The sequence below is a fragment of the Crocodylus porosus genome, unplaced genomic scaffold (assembly GCF_001723895.1).
Source record: "Crocodylus porosus isolate Cpor-Errol unplaced genomic scaffold, CroPor_comp1, whole genome shotgun sequence".
NCBI classification, from domain to species: Eukaryota; Metazoa; Chordata; order Crocodylia; family Crocodylidae; genus Crocodylus; species Crocodylus porosus.
Window position 1 is genome coordinate 33,369,297 of NW_017728947.1, and position 20,729 is coordinate 33,390,025.

General features: G+C 45.1%; 1 protein-coding gene across 1 annotated transcript in view; it reads left to right on the top strand.

The window, feature by feature from the left end:
* Positions 1-12,258, top strand: part of NAT10 (N-acetyltransferase 10) — a 43,440-nt gene extending 31,182 nt beyond the window's left edge. Inside the window, exons 21-29 of the mRNA XM_019551993.1 lie at positions 1,734-1,782; positions 3,642-3,735; positions 3,827-3,937; positions 4,976-5,148; positions 5,756-5,875; positions 7,224-7,322; positions 7,761-7,834; positions 10,290-10,373; positions 11,605-12,258. Coding sequence (XP_019407538.1) covers positions 1,734-1,782; positions 3,642-3,735; positions 3,827-3,937; positions 4,976-5,148; positions 5,756-5,875; positions 7,224-7,322; positions 7,761-7,834; positions 10,290-10,373; positions 11,605-11,698 — 898 coding nt within the window. The 3' untranslated portion in view covers positions 11,699-12,258. The remainder of the gene's footprint in view (positions 1-1,733; positions 1,783-3,641; positions 3,736-3,826; positions 3,938-4,975; positions 5,149-5,755; positions 5,876-7,223; positions 7,323-7,760; positions 7,835-10,289; positions 10,374-11,604) is intronic.
* The last annotated feature ends 8,471 nt before the right edge of the window (positions 12,259-20,729 follow it).

The following is a 20,729-nucleotide window of genomic DNA, read 5'->3' on the forward strand; positions in this document are numbered from 1 at the left end:
CGGACTAGATGATCTGCTCAGGTCCCTTCCGACCCTAGAAACTATGAAACTATGAATTTCATTTTGGTCCTCATCTCCTCTACTCAGGCTTCCATTATTCTTTCATAAATTCTTCCCTTTTATCTTTGATAAATCTGTCAGCAGTTGCAAGTTCCTACTCTTGTGCACGCTGTCCTTGTAATTCAGGTGGGCTCTGTCCAGAATAATAGACAGCCCAGGAACAAACTATCCAAGTGTGCTTCTTGAATGGCACAGCTATCAGGCTGGTCCACACTTATTGTATAAACCAGTGGTTCTCAACCTTTTTTGTACCAGGACTCACTTGTAAACATCAATGGCTAGTCCCGACTCAGTGCCCCTCACCCCAGGCCCCCAGTGTGTAGGGCAGGAGAGGCTCCAGGCAGCCCCTTGCAGGCTGGAACTTTGCCAGCCTGCAAGGGAAAAGCCACAGTTTCCCCCACTTTTCTCCTTTTAAAAGAGAATCCATTTTTAAAGTTTGTTGATCCATTGTTTTAAAGTTTGTTCGTGACCCTTTCATATATTCTCGCGACCCACCGGTTGAGAAACACTGGTATAAAGGATCTGGAGAGCTCTTAATACCAGGAGTGTCCCGTTTGATGTGTATGGTGTGTAATGCATGGGTCCAGGAAGCTCAAGGTGTTTAGCTGTGGCTTATTTAGTTCTCATGTAAATCCATACACAGTTTGGCAGCTACTGCTTGGGTGTATGAAGGAGAATGAAAAATATTTAATGGATCAAATCATACCTGACTGTTCACATGCACAAAATATTGTTGAATTTTGGTAAAAACTTAGGCATGTTCTCTTTTCAAAGTCAAGGTATTGGTTAATGTCTCTTTTATCTTTAACTTGGCTGTTGCTTTTTGTGATTATTCTTGCTTTAAACAGGACAAATAGGGGAAGGAAAAGAAATGGGTTATTGAAAAGCAGCGGAAACCTAGCTTCCTGTTGAAATTCACCATTTCCAGTGTAGCTGCAAGTTGTCATCCTGTGCTTTAGGGAGGCAGGTTCCCATGACAGGTGTTGCTATGGGGGCTGGCTTAACTCTATAGTCCAGAACACCATCTGGTTGGTCTCAGCAGGTGTCTCTTTCACTCATCTGGTCCATCATCTGGTTATGCTCAAATTATATGGTACAGTCAGTCACAGGCTCTGGTCAGGAGAGAGCAGAGCAACTGGAAGGGAGAACAGGGCAGGATCTTGTGCAGATCGATTTGGGATTCTCTCTGGTCCAGCAGGTGCTGTTGCTGATGCACTGAGGCCTAGATGTTGTTGAGCCAAGGGACCCTTAAGTTGTGCTAATGAAAGATGGAGCCTCTGAAATAAAGCAGGGGCCTTTAGGGCTTTCCTGAGGGAATCCTTCAGAAGTCTGTGCTTTTGCTCATCAAAATCTATTTTTATAAGGTCCCAAAAGTATGGCCTGTGGCAGGCCATCCTCTTACTGTCATGTGTACCAGTTATTCCTGACACGCACATTGTGTACATCTTCTTATGACCTAATCTTTTTGTTTGGTTATTGTCTCAGTATGTCTGTGAGTCATATCTGTATCCTGTCTGTCAGTGGTCATTGTTAGAAGTCACTATGATATTTTAGGGCCTTTTTAATTTACTTGGCAGTCAGTGGCATCTGCTAATCACCAAATCTTACAATTTCAACCATAAAATTTACTATTATGTGGTTTCTGCTACATTTTTCTTATTTTCTTTCCCTAGATTTTGGAAGCGCGCTGGATTTGTACCAGTTTATCTAAGGCAGACTCCAGTAAGTATCGTACTGCTTCAAGAACCTGATCCATCTCCTGTTCAAGTCAGTGGAAGGGTTTGTTAACTCTTGATGAGATCTGACATAGACAATAAGTTTTTGTTTTGTTTTTGTTTTTGTTTTTTTTTGAGGATGTCAGGAGTTTGTTGAGTTTATGGTTTACAGTAGCAGGACTAGCCTGTCTTAGGGATCAGAAGAGTTGTGGTGATGATCAGTAGTATGTTCTAGTATGTTTAGATTCAGAAACCCTGGGCCTTAGCTGTAAGTGCTTAGGTCAGTACGTGTAATTGGTGTCGGTGCATGCAAATGATCTAACCTACTGTCAAGGTCACTTTTTGACCCAGACTGGATCTGGACTGTGGGGGGCCCTTGTGGGCTAGATCTGGATCGCAGCACGAGGAAGCTGTGGCAACAGTTACTAGAGCACACAGCAGCAACTCCTGCCCGAACTGTGGGCTCCAGCTGCCTGCATGCCAAAGCTGGAGCTGCTGTTGCATGCCCCACGCTTCCATGGCAGTTCCAGTTCTGACTCCAGCACAGGGCATGCTGCAGGAGCTAGCATTCATAGTTCCATAGTTTCTAGGGTCGGAAGGGACCTGAGCAGATCATCTAGTCCGACCCCCTGCCATGGCAGGAAACAATACTGGGGTCAAACAACCCCAGCAAGATGTTCATCCAACCTCCTCTTAAAAACCCCTAGGGTAGGAGGAGGCAGGACCACCTCTCTTGGAAGTTGGTTCCAGATCCTAGCCGCCCTGACCATGAAGTAGTGCTTCTGATATCTAGCCTAAACATGCCCTCTGCCAGCTTGTGACCGTTATTCCTGGTCACTCCTGGCAGTGCTCGGGGGATCAGTGACTCCCCCAATGCCCGCTAATCCCCCCTGACTAGTTTATAACAGGCCACTAGATCCCCTCTCAGCCTTCTCTTTTGGAGGCTGTGAACAGGTTCAGGTCCTGTAGCGTCTTCTCATAGGGCTTGCCCTGCTGTCCCCTGATCATGTGAGTGGCCCTCCTCTGGACCCTCTCCATGCTGTCCACATCCCTCTTGAAGTACGGCACCCAGAACTGGACGCAGTACTGCAGTTGCGGCCTAACCAGTGCCGCATACAGGGGGAGGATCACCTCTTTGGACCTGCTTGAGATGCATCTGTGGATGCATGACAAGTTACGGTTGGCCTTCCTGACTGCCTCTCCACACTGCCGGCCCATGTTCATCTTGGAGTCAGTGATGACTCCAAGATCCTTTTCCACGTCCGTGCTGACAAGAAGGGAGTTCCGCAACCTGTAAGTATGGTGTAGATTTTTCCTCCCCAGGTGCATCACCTTGCACTTGTCTGTGTTGAATTCAGGAAGGTGTGGATGGGCAAAGTGGCCAGAGAGCTGCCGGAACTGTTAGCCCTTACTGTCTCTCCTGCTGCCAATTGCCATGTCCACTGGGGCCTGAGAATCCTGGATTCTACAGCAGGCTATTTCCCCCAGTCAAGCTGCTAGTTTAGTGGTTGTGCTTTGAGTGTCACTGCAGCATCTCCCATTTGTTTTCCTTTAGTGTAGCTAGGATTTCAAGTATTATTGGTTTAATTAGGTAGCTCATCAGTAATAACAGTGCTTTGCCCTTTTGTGGAGTTGATCAAATACCTAAAGCTGATAGGATGACAATTCAGTAACAGTAGTCATTGACTTTTAATACAGCTTGTGTCAACACAAGAGACTGAGTAAGAGAGACTTTTGGATTTTACCCTAGGTAAAAAGGACCTAAGCATGTTTCCTGTTTCACTACCTGTCTTTTTGTCTTTACCAGTTGAATGCATAATGCAGAGGGTGGTGACAGGGGTGATGAGAATCTTTCTATGTTCCTAGAATGACCTGACTGGTGAGCACTCATGTATTATGCTGAAGACCCTGAGTGAAGAGGAGAGTGAGCAGGAGCACTGGCTCTCTGCCTTCTGGAAAGGTAACTGGGCCGGTTGTAGCTGAGTGAGAGGAAGCCTCAGTGTCCGCCTTGCACAGTGGTAGAGTAACCATTATTGTCTTGTCTTCTGCAGATTTCAGGAGGCGGTTCCTGTCTCTGCTCTCATATCAATTCAGCACTTTTTCCCCTTCATTAGCACTGAACATTCTACAGAACAAGAATATCAAGCAGCCGTTGCAGCCCCGTGAGTGCTCAGGCTTCTAGTGCTGACTTTGGGGATTTAAACTCTTTGCATGGCTTATCACAGGGTTCTTTAAAACTCCAGGCACGATGCAGAATTGGTAGCAGACTGAATAGTGTTTGCCTCCTATATCCAAAAATAGACTTGTGTTCCTAAGTGAAAACTTTGTCCTTGCTTAGTTCAGAGGTTCTATATAATCAAAGTTGTATCCGATTTCCAAAAAAAAGAGCTCTCTAATGTAGCCGAGACAGAAATAGCAAGATCCAGGGCTGGAAGCTGAAGCTGGACACATTCAAACTGTGGGATGAAAGCACTTCCTCTCAGCAACGCAGGTCCTAAACTACCAGAACAGCTTACCTTAGACTATGGTGGGAGCCCTGCCACTTGAAATTTGTAAATTGGAATGGGATGCCTTTCTAAAAAAAGAGGCTCTAGTTCAAGCGCGAGTTATTTGTTTTGATGTAGCTGTGACCTGTTTTATACAGAAAGTCAGACTAGATTATTATACTATTCTCCTTTGGTCTTAAAATCTGTTGAAATCACACTGCTGTTTCTTGAATGTAACCAGCTCCAAAGAAACCTCTCAAGAGAGCTCAGTAATTGCTCTGTTTCAGTTTCTGTTTTTTGTGGCTTCCCCTAAATAGTGGGTGAAAGGTGCCAGGCTGCCTCTGCCAGCAGGACTGGTGCAAAAATCTCTGCCAGCAGGACTGGTGCAGTGTAGGAAGAGCCATTTCAGGCTTTCTTCTCCTGGCTCTTGTTCTTTAACCCTTTTACTAGGGTTAGGGAAATGCCAGACTTCTTGACCCATTTGATTGTATTTATGGGTGTGAGTCTTGATATAGGAATTCTTGTTCCATGGGAGAGATTTGAAACCCCAAATTAGTTAGTTACAGTTTTAATCCTGGCATTTTTTATCTATAAATTCATTTGGGAAGCAATTGTGTGGGGCAGCTGCTGGCACATGTTAAAAGTGAGCTGTTAATTGCCAGAATCCTGAAGAACTATGAAATGCAATTTTACTATTCTTTTTGGCTTGCTCAGTCATCGGCCGTGCTGAACTGGACAATATCTTCATTCCATATGACCTCAAGCGGTTAGAGATGTACTCTCGAAACATGGTGGACTATCACCTCATCATGGACATGATTCCCACTATCTCCAGGATGTACTTTCTTAACCAGCTGGGAGACATCTCTCTCTCTGCTGTACAGTCGGTATGAACCACCTGCCTTTAATTACCCCCTCCTTCTTTTCCTAGCCCTTTAGTATTTTTCCATCTACTGAGTACTCTTAAAGATTCAGCCCCTGCTCATGGCTTGTTTCTTATTTCCCACTTCCATGTCGTGTTGTAACTGGGAGCTGATCATCTTGCCTTCTATTCTACTTTTATGCTGTCTTTTATTTGAAATAATCTCCCGTTTCATGCACCACATCTGTCAAATCTCCAGTTCTAAGACCTACAGTTTCAGATGAATTGCATCCTCAGAATTCCCTTCTGTGTTTTCCCTTGTCTGTGCTTCCCTTCTCATGCTTCATATTTGTTTCTGCATCTAGTAATTCAGATCCTCTTCTCTTGCATGTTCTGCAGAGTATCGTGTACCCATCTAGTACTAGTCAAACAGTAGCCAAAGCCTTTTGCATCAGGAAGCATTTCTGTTTTCAGCAGGGAGCTCTGACTATTAAAGGTAGAGCAGTTTGGCAGAGTTGTAATAGTTTTGAACAAAACTCAGATCTGTATGCTTTGTAGAGATGTGGGGCAGAGTGTGTGTGTGCGTGTACATGTATATATACATACTGCATTTAAAAAATCTTGCCACGTAGGCCCTTCTCCTAGGGATTGGTCTACAACACAAATCTTTGGACCAGCTGGAAAAGGAGCTAGAACTACCCAGCAGTCAGCTGATGGGTCTCTTCAACAGGATTATCCGCAAAGTGGTCCAGGTAATTGCATCTTCATCCAGCTTTGGCTTATGGAGTTGTCAGACTCAATTCTAGGCCTACGCTTTGTAGTGTTACGAATCTAGATCAGTATCCTGTAACCTCAGTCTCTGTTAAGGAATACATAGGCTCTTTGTGAATGAAGGCTTCTGACAGACAGAAAAAACAAAACAAAACACATTTTACCAGAAAAACAATGCATTACTTCAGTCTGGCTCCCTGGTATCTGTCTAGATTTCACACTTCAGAAGGGCTTTTTGGTACCTTTATCTACTAGCTGATTCAATAAACTAGTAGATAAAAGTGCCAAAAAAGCCCCACTGAAGCACTAGATCTGTATAGACATTGGGTGAGCCAAGTCTGTCTAATGCAGTGCTTCTTCTGGGCATGCACTGGACTCAGCACAGGGGTACCCCAAGTTTAAAGTAAAGTGCTGGTTTTTTGTTTGTTTGTTTTTTTACGTCTGTAAGCAGCAGAAATGTCTTGGTGGAAAAAGGAGGTGACTAGCAGTGGTGTCAGCTGTACACATCTTCCATACAGTTTGGATGGCTTAAAATGATAAATGGTGCTGACCGGAGGTGTTCTCTAGTGACCTTTGATTGCAGCAAATTATACAGGCTTCCTCTCCACTGTGTCAGTGATGCATCTTGCCTTAGAATGGCCCTCTCCAGAGAGGGTTACATAGGGGCAGACTTGAAGCCAGTGGAAAAGCTTTGGTTCAGGCCTTCAGTCTCCCTGGCATTGCTGGTGAGACTGAGTGAGGGTGCCAGTTGTGGTGGATGGTGCTACAAGGAACCTGACTTTTAGTGCTCATTACACGGATCACTTCTCAGATGGCTGTGAATTTGTCCCATGCTATTATGAGGTAAAGAACAGACTGATGACACAAAAATAAGACTCCCCTGTCCGTTCCAGTCCTGTAACCAGTCTGTTCTCTCCTAGTTCTCAAAGTTAGCCTTTGACTTCACAGGCAGAGCTTCTTTATCTTTAATTACAAGTCACCCACTGTTCAGCTGTTTTGTCCAGCATGGAATCCTATTTAGGTGACTAGATAGAAATAATATAAAAGAAAGGAAATCTGTAGGTTTTTACCTGTAATAGTGAATGTATTGCCTGGGGTTGTCAATGAAGAACTCCTTTTCATATGCAAGCAATAACTCCTGAATGAGTCATTAAGATGTCTTTATTTTCTCCATCAAGAGATGGGCCTTTGCCCTTCATGGTTTTTGCAGTCTAAGGACTGCAGACATTTCACTGGGGTAGCCAACATACTTTTAATTTGCTTTTCAAGCACCTAGCTGATAAAACAGCACTAAGCCTGTCACATGCTAATTTACTCCTTTATTCTCAGATGTACAGCACTATCCAGGAGAAGGCTGTAGAGGAGCAGATGGCAGCAACGAAGGACATTGTAATGGAGCCAACTCTGAAGTCTTTAAACGATGACTTGGTAATGTTGATCCTACCATTAAAACTTCAAATACGTGTGTCAGACCCCTCCAACGGGTTTTCTCTAACATAAGAGCTGTTTGAATGGTGTCTGTGCTTGTGTAGGAAGTCCTGTGTGTCCTATTTTGTTCTTTTATGGTAATTATGGAACTTTGCAAGCTTTAACAGTGCATTAATATTGTGCTAATGTAGTGTAAAGATCCTCCCACAGTCATCTTTAATATTTATATTAAAATGAAGGTACTACAAATAACTAAAATGTGTGATTGTCTTTCATACCCAGTTCAGAGTGTGGAAGGTTTCTTTGTAAGGTGAACTGCCTTTGGGGGATAGGAAAAGAATAAGGCATTGTAATTTCTGACGTAGTAGACACGCCGTGTGATGTTTTGCCACTGCTCTACTTAAAAGTTAACATTTCTCTGGGATTTTTTGTTTGCAGGAAGAAGCAGCACAGGAATTTCAGGAAAAACACAAACAAGAAATGGGGAAGCTGAAGGAAATGGACTTTTCACAGTAAGAATTGTTCCACGTTATTTGCACAGCAAATGTTTTCAGGCATCTGGTTTGAACACACTGTCTAGGAGCAGCACATCTGTGCAGTGCATGGGGGTTTGGAGTGGGAATATTCGATAGGTTGTACTCAGCATAGCAGATGTCTGAAGCATATTGTCAGGCTGAAACTTGAGCCTTGTGCACCTTGGAGCCCAAGTGAATGAAGTCAATGTGATCAGACTTATTCTGCAATATCTAATAAAACCTGCTAGCTAGCAATTTCTTTTTCCTGAGACTACTAATCACCAACCATTCTTAGTCTTTATTGGCTCTGCTGGCAACTTGTTTATTTTATATTCGAGCCAAATTGCAATTTTAAATTTTGGTTTCAGTAGTAAAATGTCTGCTTGCTGGCATTAATCATCTTTTGAGCAGTGTGTCATAAGAATGAATGTGCTGGTTTCAGTCTTCAGTTTTGTGTTGTTTATTTGCTGTTACAAGTTCTGCCTGTGCAAACTTGAGCCATCTCCATTCTCTCTTTGTTTTTTACTTACTGGTCCCTCCTGTTGAGATGATAACCTCTTCAAGGTAGACTGCTCTTGCTGCGTGTCTTGCCTTGATCTCAGTTTGGGCTTCCTCAGAGTGTCATGTAATACAGATAATGCCTGTGGGCCATTCTTAATTCTTGGAAGCTTCCCGTGCTTCAAAGAGCAATCATTAGCTTTCCTTAAACTATAGATATGGTCCTAGTGCTACTCAAACCAACTTAAGACTCCCATCTCCTGCTCAACTAGTCTCTTATTTCGAAGCAGACACTAGAATGAGAGCATTCTTGTCTAACAAGCTCAGTCGTTCTTTATCTAATTTGTGCTTGTTAACTGTTGCGTCATACCTCAAGTTGCTTGAAATTTCCTGTAGAAGGTGTCAGTTCAACACGGACACTTTTAGATCATTGCAGAGCTAGTCAACTTAGAGGTTACTGAACTGCTGAAGCAGCAGGTTGCTCAGGATGAAGAAACATCTGCTGGAGCTTTAACAGGCACTCCATGAACTGCTTTGCTTTCCTCCCTGCTCTTTCCTCCATTCTGCCAAAACAAAAAATCCTTTTGATAATATTGGCATAGTAATGTTTGCTTTGGCAACCTCTACCAAATCTAAGAGAAGTAAAACATTTTAAAATGCTCTGGCTACTTTGTTTCCATGTGACTCATGGGCATTTGTATTTGTTAGATCACCTACTATTGGATATCATTAGCCCACTTTCCTATTGAATATTCTTATTGGATATTTTTGAAAGCTGGTTACAGAACTCTTGTGGAGGAGACAAAGTTGTTTGAAATGTAATGTTTTTATCTGGTGTCACTTGACCTTACTAGTAGAGACTGTTCTACACTGAGACTCTAGAAGCTCCTGGCAAGAAAGAAGCCACTGCAATTTTTGCTCTACAGTTACTTTGCTTAGTTAAGCTGCATGTTATATCTGAGTTATTTGGATACTGTGATGACGGGGACAGTATATGAGCCTGAATCAAACAGAATTTGCCTCTGATCAATAGAAACATTGAAGCCATTGGGTTTCCTTGAAACAGTGCAGAAAGCATGGGTAACTGGTGCCACTTCAGTTGTTGGGGCACACGCGTGCTTTCTACCCCACCCCAGCAACCAGTCAGCGCTGGGACGGGGGTTCCCCTGTAGCCAATCTCACTAACTGGGGTGCTTCCAGGAGTGCTGCTTCCTGGCTGGCACTAGCACTCCTGCCTGCCCCCCCCCGCCCACCACCTAAGCGGTGAGCACAGTCAGTCAGGGGTATACCGGTGCTCTCAGCACCCCCATGCACCCCCTACATGTTGCCACTGGCAGAAAGGCTGTACCACGTTGGACTCTCCTCTTAACTTTTGTCTGTGCCGTTGTAGTCTTTCAGAATAGAGAATATTGATCTGGTGGTTGCCAGATTGAAAGCCAAAGAGACTGACTTTTTGTATCTGTAGAAAGGTGGTTAAGATGGAGCATGGTGAAATGCACATAGGAGACTTGCAAGGGTCATTGTAGTCTTGACCAGATGCTGGAAGGGGATAAATATATCTGTGCCTGCTGCCCTTTCAGCTACCAGCCTTTGTGACGAGGCTACCATATTGGAGCAGTTGGGTGATAACGTCCATTATAACGGGAGATAAAAGAACTACATTTGTCACTGAAGGGTTTTGGTTGGTGGGAATTTTTGATTACTGCCAACCTAATTTGCATTCAAATGACTGACACGGCCATGGCAGGCAGACTGTGCCTTGTTGCCTATGCTCGTCCTGCTTTGAACCAGCTCTTGCTCACTTGCACTGTGTCTGAATGCATCTCCGTTTGAATGCTAACACAAACTTTGGCTTTGTTTGCAGGCTAACTGTTGTCTGACAGAAGTGTGATTAACTGTATTTCCTCTCCTTTGAATAGGTCATTTCTGATTGTTTTTTATCTCCCTTGTTCAGATATGTAATCCGGGGTGATGATGAAGAATGGGATGAGGTGCTGACTAAAGCTGGAAAAGACGCATCCATTGTCAGCCTGAAAAGGTTAGGGAAATAAAAATCCAACAGATCCAGGCCTTCCCATAGGCCTTATTATATGCAGTGAAATTGAGGAGTTTCAGGACCTGAATATCTTGTTGCTCTTAGTGGGTTTCTAGCAAAGATCTGGGAGGATAACTAGCCTGAAGATTGTTTTTCCCCACTTTTATCTCTTTGCAGTGGGGGAGATAGGACTGTCCCTTGGCTCATATAATTGAACCCTTTAATTAGTTAATACAGTAGGTTTCTCAGTCTGGCCACACATGTAATTTGTCCCCTGATTTCCCCTTTGTGGGTAATTCTGCTAGGATTAAAATCCTTGTTCTATTTTGTCTGTCTTCCTCCTTGACACAAGTAGGAACCTATGAAAATTCCCACAGGAAAAATGCATCCCCAGGATGAGTGAATGAGTCTCTTGTGTCTCTGAGTCTAATCCTTGTGGGACTCTTGGGACTCCCTCAGTCAAGTTCCTAATTGAAAACATCAGTTTCCCTTATGATGACTTTCATCCACTTTCCTCCTTTCAGCTCCCACGCATCTCAACACAGTACCTTTCTGGATTTCTTCCTCTGTGGATTTATGGATGGGGACTTCCATGAATGCAGCTTTCCCCACCCTTCCTCCCCACTTGCCTCAGTTCCTTCAGGCAGAATTATTTGTCCTTTTTTGCATCTGTCTTCTGCCTTTTGTGCCCACACACATTGTTTCTGTAAATGCTGGCAGCTGTGAATGAGTCCCTGCCCAACTTATGGCAATAGGAAATGGTCCGAAAAGCTGTTGAAATAATTGGGGGATTTCTCAGGTGGGTCATATGGGTCATGTTTGGCCTATCCATTCCCAGACTGACCTGAGTGCTTGGATTGCTTGCTAGGTACTTGCAAATGTAGTCATATAGTTTTTTTTTTAATTAAGTCTGGGTGCCCCAGTTTGAGGTGTCTTTCTGGATCCTGCCTTTAAGAAGCTGTATAGTATGTACTGTCTAAAGAGTGGGCTCTTTATGGCAATTCAGACTGGGGGCCAGAGTCGCAGGATGCTGGAAAATATAGGTTGTATTGTTGGTGCATTCTGTAATTTTGCTTTAAATGACACAGCAAATGAGAGCGGGTTTCATCCTAGCTTCTTTGCTTCAGGCTTTGCATAGAAAGGTTTCTGTGCAAGCCTTCACTTCGGTAACAAACATTCCCTGCTGAATAGGAATCCGATGTCTCTCTAACCAGTGTCTGTTCCTGTTTCTCAGTGCAAAGAAGAGAAAAGTAGAAATGGAAAAAGGACCAAAGCAACAGAAGAAATTTAAGAAGAACAAAGATATGAAGCAGAAGTGGAAGAAATGACATTAAATCTAATCAGTGAACTCGTAATAAACCAGCTCCTGTTCAGGAAGTCCCATTTCCTTCCAAAGCAAAGGACATTTGCTTCTGAAGAAGCAGTGACTGGAAGGAAAAGCCTTTGGAGGCATTTTTACAGTTCATAAAAAGGAAAAGTACAGTGACATTGCTGAGAGACTCTCTCCTTGGGGATTTTTATACTGAGGGATTAGAGAGGCTCAACAGCTGGGAAACTTCAATTCACACATGGCTGAGGCATCTGTAAACAACTTTGTTGCATCTTAGTGCCTGGTGTGTTTTTAATTTTTTCCCACTTTTAGGAGGCCCTGGGGAGGTGAGATTGTGGTGCCGCATTGCAACATTTTAACGCATCTTAATGTGCTTAGCTATTTGCTGTACTTCTTCAGTGTTGGGGGTGTTGCTCTGCAGCTTGGCAGTGCTCACAGTGAACTATGAGCTTCACTTGGGGCTGGGCTGTTCATGGTCATCAGCCACATGATTAGCACTGATAAATGGCCATGGTTTCTGTCCAAAGAAGCTTGCACTGTACAAAAAATCTTTCTGTTCTAAAAAAAAAAAAAAAGCCGACAGCTTGTGCTCACAGCTCTCCATAGCTCTACACAAGGTTCCTCAGCTTCTTTCATTGCTGCTTTCAAGCCAAGCTACACTTGGTTGTCTCTCCTTTCCTGCATCCTGTTGGTAGTCCTGTTATTTCCTTACTCCATAAGCTTGTTGTGAACATGGGAAGCTGTTCCTGCTGCTTTGGATCTCCTTGTGCCTGTTTAGCTCTAGATATCACATTGGCACACTGTTTCTCATAAAATCAGCACAGTCCTCTCCACCTCCCTCTCAGCAGCTGCTCCAGAGCACAGAAGACTCACCGGTATGCTCACCGGGTGGCAGGACAATTGTTATTCTTGTTTCTCTTCATGGTGGCTTAGGATTTTCTGTTGTTCAGGTTCGCTTCTGTCCTGCTGTGGGCTTTCTGTGATTGAGCTGCTTCCTTCTGTGTGCAGATCTTGGGAGCAATTCTCTGTGACACAGTCAGCCCCCCTATTCCTTGTCTAGATATAGCTTCCTGGTTATCCTAGCTCTCCTTCCCCTGCTTCCTGGCATGCACACTTGGACAAGTAGAGTGCATTGAAAGCATGAGGCTTTGTATGGGTGAGAGCTCCCAAGACCTTGTAGATCCAGACCTACCCTTCCCACTTGCTCCTAAAAAGAGAACTCATTTTCCCCAAGAACAATTGTTGACCCAGGAATATGCTGTTGTCTTCTCCAGTATAGACATGTGAAGCCAGTAAACAGAAAAGAAGGATTAGTAGAGTACAGGTTATACCTTGCTTAAGTCTGTTTGCCCACTGAAGTATAAGGGAAGTTTTGTTGCTCCTTCAGTTTGCCTCTGTGAGTGCATGGGGTGTATGCATCCCACATGGCAGCAGCCAGGGAAGAGTTAAGGAAAGCCCTCATTACCTGTCTCCCAGCTGTGACCCACCAGTCAGTTAGAAACAGCTCCCCTAGAGAGAAGCAGACAGAGGCTGTGTAGGCTGCTCTGGAGGGTCCCAGAAGTACAGGCAAAGAGACTTTTTTGTGGAAAGAGCAGTGTGGAAAGGAAGACTTGCCAACCTGGCATGGTCAGAAGCAGCCCAGGGGAGTGATGAGAAGCAGGAAGGAATCCAGAAGAGAGGGTGGGCTTGGGTTTGCTGACCTTCCCTCCTCAGCAAAACCTGGAAGTTAAGGCTGTGGAGATGGGCAGGCCACAGAACAGCATGGCCCAGGTAAGGGACAGATGTGAGGTTGGGCTTGCAGTATGCTTTCAGTCTTTCCACTGGGGCTTGCCCCTCAGACCAAGTGTAACGAAAGTACTACTTCACCAGACATGGTTGCACAAGCATGCTGTGACTGGCCATTTCACCTATCCCTGACACTAGTAAATGGAAAAGCTGTTCCTGTGGATGTTCTGTGCTCCCTCGGCAAGTGAAAGCCCCTGTGTTGTTCTTCAGTGTTCATCTTGGCTGACTGAAGATTTGACTCCAGGCAGCAGGGCCTGCCATGGATACATTTAATCCTCTAAACTTTGGGAGGACTAGGGAAATTCACTAAAAGGGAAAGGAATTGTCTTGCTGTTAAACGCTGAGTTGGATCTTTGGTGCCTGTCTTTTTTGCCTGCTCCATGTGAAATAAGTCCAGCATTGTGATCTCTCAGACTATGAGTCTCATAGCCAAAGATACTTGAGGTCCAGGTGAGTGGATGCTCCTTTTACAGCGCTTAGAGCTGAAAACAGATGGAAGCTGTGTTAATTATTTCAGGATAAACCCTTTGACCCAGCACACTGTTGGGACTTATTCACACACATGTTGGTGTTTGCCCACCTACATCTTATTGACTATTAAGCCAGCAGGGGGCTTTTTCTGTTGCACATCCCTGCCTAAGGCAAGGCACTGTGTGACAATCACTGTTTGAGAAGACTCATTTAGTTCTGGTTTCAGTGCTAGAACATTTAAGACAAGACTCATTTTGGGACCACCTTCTGCTGTGTGGCAGAGAGACATGTATGTTAAGGGCTGAAGAACAGAAAGAGGCTAAGGGACAACTAAGGAAAGTTAATATTTTATTGTGTTCTTCAGTGTTCTATTAAAATTTCCATTAAGATGTGGATGATGCAGACTGGGGTCTGCTTATAAGGTAGCTATCACAGCCTAGCCCTAAACCTGACCAAGGCCTCTGGCTCCTATCGTCAATATAATGGGAAATTGTGGTCTTATACACAGCCTCTCAGGGAAACAGGAGTGGGCAGTTTATCATTGCTTTTGTCCTTGTTGTCCTTTGCATTTCAAGGCAAGTCACTTAATTTCTCTGCAGATTGGTTTGTTGGCAGAGGCAGGAAGAAAGCTGAGCCTCAACACTGCTGCGCTTAATTAATGATTGTAAGATACTTTGAGATTCTCTGGTGGAAAATGTAGTAGATTATTCATTGGAAGTAAAGGGGGAAATGGAGCTTGCTAAATTGTGTATTTCAAACACGTGGCAGTGTATTGCTTCATAGTAACGCCTTGGAGAATAATGCTTAAAATGACAAGCTCCCCACCTAGTTTTCAAATAATCTCGAATTCCGAATTCCGACCCTACTGTGACTGTCTAATGAAAAGATCGTTACCTGGGCAACATTTTTTGCAGCATGCTCTGTGTGTGTCTGTGTGTGTGTGTGTGTGTGTCTGAGAGAGAGAGAGAGACGTAGGTATGGAAAATGTAGATTTTTATGGAGAAATAAAAAGTGGATTTCAGTCGTTTTCTCAGATCCTGAGTGGGTAGGATTAAAACCAGCAAATGGTAACACATCAAATGCTCTTCATTTGATGCTTTCCTTAAGCTTCATCTGTTGTTCTCCAGCTGTAGATCGTTATTCCTGTTCTGTTGAATTTGCCTTGGTTGCATTGTTTGAGCTGCCTGAGTATGCATTGCTCATGATCTTGAGATGTTAAGTGACCACTTTCCTCCACTGCTGAGAGAGGGTCCTATTTAAGCAGAATATTGTTGCTTCTACAGAGAGGGAAGATGTTCACAGTTGAGCCATGCTGTGTCTCTGTGTATACTTCATGATGGCTAACTGCCTTTGGATTCTGCCTCCTGTTCATCAGTTGTTCTTTGAACTGGAAAATGAAACCCTGAAATACCAGAAAAAATGACAGAAGTTTTTCATAAGTCTGGCTGGACCACATTTTCCCATCTGTGCTTTACATCAGTCAAGCTGGCCTAAAATTGCAGCTTAAAATACGGTGCGTTGAACCTCATCCAACAATCAAGCAGGAGTGTGTGGCTGTTCCTGTAGCTGGGCCAGAAAGTATTTTTAAAAAGTCACCTTGGCCCTCCTAGCTGTAGATACCAACCTAACCTTTTTTCCACGGCTCTTTATCCTGCTGTTCTTTGTGAGTGAAGTTGGAATAAGTGCAAATACTCCTAGGCGGAATTAATGTCCCAGTGTTTTATCAGACTTTGCTACGTTCTATGAATTGAGAGTCGTCATAATGAAAATTGGTATGTATGTTACTGCCAGTCTAAAAGCAAAGTGTCTCTTGGGCTGAGCCAAGGTTTCACTGAACTCCTAGCTGTTGAACTCCTAGCTCTTCCCCAATTTGATAGGAATTAATTTTAAAATCTTCAGAGTTCTACAAGTATAAATAGTCATCCAGCTAGCCACTGTTGTTGTCTGTGGCTGCATGCAAGGGTATGTGATGTTCATAGGTACCCTCTGCTAGTGTCACTGCACTGAATCGAGTGCAACTGTATATACTACAATACTAGAACCAGGAGTTTTTACTAATCTGATATCTGTTGTGCAATACCACGGCCTTTTGGCACTTCTTAATTATAGTATCTCTCACCACTGACCTTCATGGTGCAACATCTGTTAAGAAGCTTCTTTTCATTATCTGGCAGCTTCAGCAAGTCAATTGCCCGTGACCCAGAGTTCTCTCTATAACCTATTGCTCTTTGACTTGCAGCTTTCTCTTTGTCAGCATGTGTCCATTATACCCTGCCCTGCTCTTGCTTCTTTATGTAGTTCCTTCCCATGCTCATTTCCAGGCTTACTGATCTGACAGTAAATCAGGATCTGTCTCTGTGTTGTTCTTAAATGAAGTGAAGTTCCTTCTCTGAAGAAACACTCCTTTTTGTACACACATTCACCAACACAGAGCTCCAGGTAAGCCCAAAAGGAGCAGGCTGGTCTCTGCAGAAGGCCAGTTCAGGTAGCATGACTCTTGGCTAGGATTGCTTCTCCAATAGCTGCAGTGATCAATTCCCTCCTATTCAATACTGCCAGTTCCTTAAATGGAGTTGATAGGAGGGCTGTCGGACAGTGTCTCTAATCCCATGTTGAATCTTTATGGTCAGTCTTTCTACGGCTCTGAGCTGCTATCTTATAGGTATCTCTCCATGCATTCTCCTGCATACAGCAGTGACCATGTCTGCCTACTGTGAGCAAGCAAATGACTTGGCTAATTGGAGTGAAAATGGCAAAACCATGTAGGAAGAGAGCAGTGCTCCCAGCAGGTGGTGGGTTGATGTGACCTGGTTGTCAATGGAATCAGCCTGCTTTCTTGGACATCTCTGAGTTATTGTGACAGCTAAGGAGAGAGTTATCTGACCTTTGAAGAAGAGCTGAGGTAGAGAGGAGGAAATGTAACTGGTGTCCCTGCAGGTGGGGGGTGAAGTTTATAGAGCTCACTTGACCTGTTCTCCACCTGCAAGAGATGGGTCCCCAAGGCCTTGAAGTCTGAAATGTCAGTGAAACTGAGAAACTGAAGAAGGGTAAGATATGAAAAGGAGGGTAAAGTAATTGTCATCCTAGTCAGCTCTGGCTGTAGCTGCCTTGCAGGGAGTTCGTTATGTGCTGCTTCATGTAGGTTGTTTGATAAATAGTGAAGTTCCCCAGAATGAGAGCTGTGTGGTATTAGGGCCCAAAATGTATTTCCCCAGGATGCATGTGGCTTGTAAACCTGGCTTTATGGTAATAGTAATAGTAAAGCGGACAAGCTGAGAAAAGCAGACACATAATGGCCTCCTGAGTGGGTTGGCCTGTCCATTCATATAACCTGATGGAAGTAGGCTATTGCAGCGAGTCTGTGCCCAACTTCAGGCTAATGCAATTACCCACCTCTCTGATAGCAGCCTCCTGTGGCCAGGTAAAGCTGAGCTTACAGTGAGGTGACAGTTCAGAAAGGCTAAATCTCCCTCGCTGGGTTGCAGAGCCTGAGTAAAGGAGTAGGAGTGAACTCATTCAGCATAACCTGCCACTTGAAATTAGCATTTACTTGGGGCAGTGGGGTCTGAGTGGTCTGTAAAGAAGGCCAGCATGCCAGCTGAGGGGTTCTAAACTGGCCAGTTACGTGGTTATTTATCGGTAGGGAGAGCTGTCCCAGCCAAAATGATGCCTGAAGGCTTGTCTGATTATCTCTCCCAGTGATGCAGTTGGTCCAGTAAAACATTGTGGAAAAAACTTGCCTCTCCAGCTAGAGTTGTTCTAACATATCCAGTGCAGAACACATCATCTTGTTCCTTTTTGCTGCAGGTGATGGCCCTGTGTTACATCATTGTGATTGCTGTTGCGTAACAGGTGCCCGTGCTATGCATCCCATGTGTTCCAAATACAGACACCACCATTACCTGTGTAAAGGGCCTGTACTGTTTTGTTAATTCAAGAATTACCGGACCCTTTGCGCCACAGTATCAAGTATTTCGGCCTGCTGTATTGAACAGCAGCATGATTTGTACGGAAGCCCTTGACTGACTGCAAGCCCCTGACACTTAGCAAGTGTGTTCATGGTCAAGGGTGCGTGAGCTCCACTTCCCAATTAGATGCAAGTCTGTTTATTGAGGTTTAATTCTAATCCAGGGGTATATCTCTCTTGCTGTAGCTTCTTGCCAGAGAGTGTCATGTGGCTGTTGCCTCTATCTTGTGGGTTGGTATATACCAGGGGTGGGCAAAATACGGCCCACAGGCTGGATCCGGCTTATGAGGCCATTCTATCCGTCCTGCAGGGCCCTCCAAAAATGTAGAAAATTAATATTTCTCTGCCCTTGGTTCCTTTCAAAAATGACCAAGGGCAGTAGGATGCAGGGGAAGCGCGGCAGGTTCCAACAACAGTGGGGCCACCCAGCCCTGCCCCCAGCCTGATCTTCTTGCCTGGGAGCACGTGGCTGCCCCGCACTGGGTAAAGGGGTGGGAGGGGAGGAAGGGCGGGGGGATCCTGTGCAGGGAAGGAGCTGGGGGATGGAAGCAGCCCCTTCCACATCCTGTGGCCAGTGCCCCATGCTGCAGCTGCTCACGGCCTGCGTGGGATGGGCTGCAAGCAGCTACAGCAGGGAGTGCCAGCCATGGGGGGGGGGGGAGGGGCCACTTTTCCCCATGCTCAGCACCAGGTTTTTCCCTGCTGGCAAGCAGGGGGTGCTGCCCCCCGCCTGTACTGCAGAGCTGGGGGGACACTGGGTATAAGCAGGCAGGGAGCCAGTGGGAGCACAGGGTGGTGCCCCAGGTCAGTACCGGTGGGGCCCAAAGCAGGGTGGCAGGAGTTCGGGGTCCAGCTGGCAGGGGCTCTGTAGAGCCAGGCCAGCTCACCCCTCTCCCTGCTGGTGCAGCCCAACCCAGCTCCATGGACCCCTGCCAGCCTGCGCCCTGCTTTGGGCCCCACCGGTGCTGGCCCTGGGACATTGGTCCCAAGATGGTGACCAGTGGGCGGGGCTACCCATGTGGCCCTTGACAGCCTGCCAAAACTGGGTAAGTGGCCCTCTGCCCAAAATAATTGCCTGCCCCTGGTATATGTAGAACAGGCACAGAGTGGTGAGGTCATGTAGCAGTACCCTCAAGATACCCTGCCAGGGTCTGTGGACAGCACTTGCTTGGCACAGAATAGAACAGTCTCCTTTTTAAGAAGTGCCTTGAGGAGAATCTGTCCCTTCTCATCTTTGACTTTTGCTTCCTATCCCTTAATTCCTAAGAGCAGGGCGGCATTTAGATTGATGGATTTCCAGGCATCCCACTGACCCATGGTGTAGAATCATCGAAAATCAGGGTTGGGAGAGATCTCAAGAGGTCATCTAGTCCTACCCCCTGCTCAAAGCAGAACCAGACGCAACTAAATCATCCCAGCCAAGGCTTTGTCTAGCCAGGTCTTAAAAACCTTCAAGGATGGAGAGTCCACAGTAACCTGTTCCAGTGCTTTACTACCCTCCCAGTGGGAGAGTTTTTCCTAGTATCTAATATAAACTTCCCTTGCTGCAACTTGGGGCCCATTGCTCTTTGTTCTGTCATCTGTCACCACTGAAAACAGTCTAGCTCCATCCTCTTTATAAACCCCCTTCATGTAGTTGAAGGCTGCTGTTAAATCCCCCCTCAGTCTTTTCTCCAGACAAAATAAGCCCAGTTCCCTCAGCCTCTCCTCAGAAGTCATGTACCGTAGCCTCCTAACCATTTTCTTTGCCCTCCACTGGACTCTCCAATTTATCTACATCCTTTCTGTAGCAGGGCAGGGGAGGGGACCTGGACACAGTACTCCAGATGTGGTGTCATGAGTGCCAAGCAAGAGCACATACTCAAAGCTGGAGAGCTGCTCATAAAGCTACTTTACAATATAGATCCTGAATTCAGAGCCTGACACACTTCACAGGTATCCCAATGATCTACTTGGCTCCCTGGCAGAAAGGGTGAATAGGGTAAATAGCGGTGAAGAAATGTCCAACAATTGAATAGGCCTGTCACTCTGTAGGATCTTCTCTGATGAAATGCACTGAGCAGGTTAAGGATTTGAGGTTAGATCTAAAAAAAACTTTGAGCTCTAGACTGTGATGGGGAGCAAGGTTTGATGTTGGAGGCTGATGCTAGAAAAAGTGGTCATGGGCTGGTCAAGTATCAAAATGTTGTATTGGGGTCATAGGCTTGCAACATCCCAGGGCGCTTAAGGAGAGTTTGTGTTTTGAAGGGATGCTTCAGTTTAGGGAATTCTATGGTTTTGTGGGTGCAGCTCAGCTCAGTAATGGTGACTGAGCTGGGTGGGACAGCCCCTTTCTGGGATAGATTTCTTTTCCTTACTTGTTCCTCTTCTTGAATTGTTAATATGCTTGTTGTGGTGCATTGTAATCTTCAGGGCTTTAGACGGTCACCTGGCAGTGCCAAAAATAAATTCCCCACCCTTACATCCATTACTTTAGGGCCAGGTGGGTATTCTTTATCTGAAGTCTTGGACTTTGGCTGCAGCTAAAAGCTCAAGATCAAACGAGTTGAGTTGTTTCCCAATGGTTCAAAGAAACCTCTGAGATGCCTAGCTGGTGTATTTTGCTTGCATACTCTGGGTCAAATCAATTGCCAGATAGATCACGGGTCAGGAAGCAATCCTTCCTTCTCCAGGGTCTGACTGGCAGGGACTGTTTTGGGCTTCTTGTCTTCCTGCATCTTTCATAGATTTCATAGACATCAGGGCTGGAAGGGACCTCGGGAGATCATCGAGTCCAGCCCCCTGCCCAAAGGGCAGGAAGTCAGCT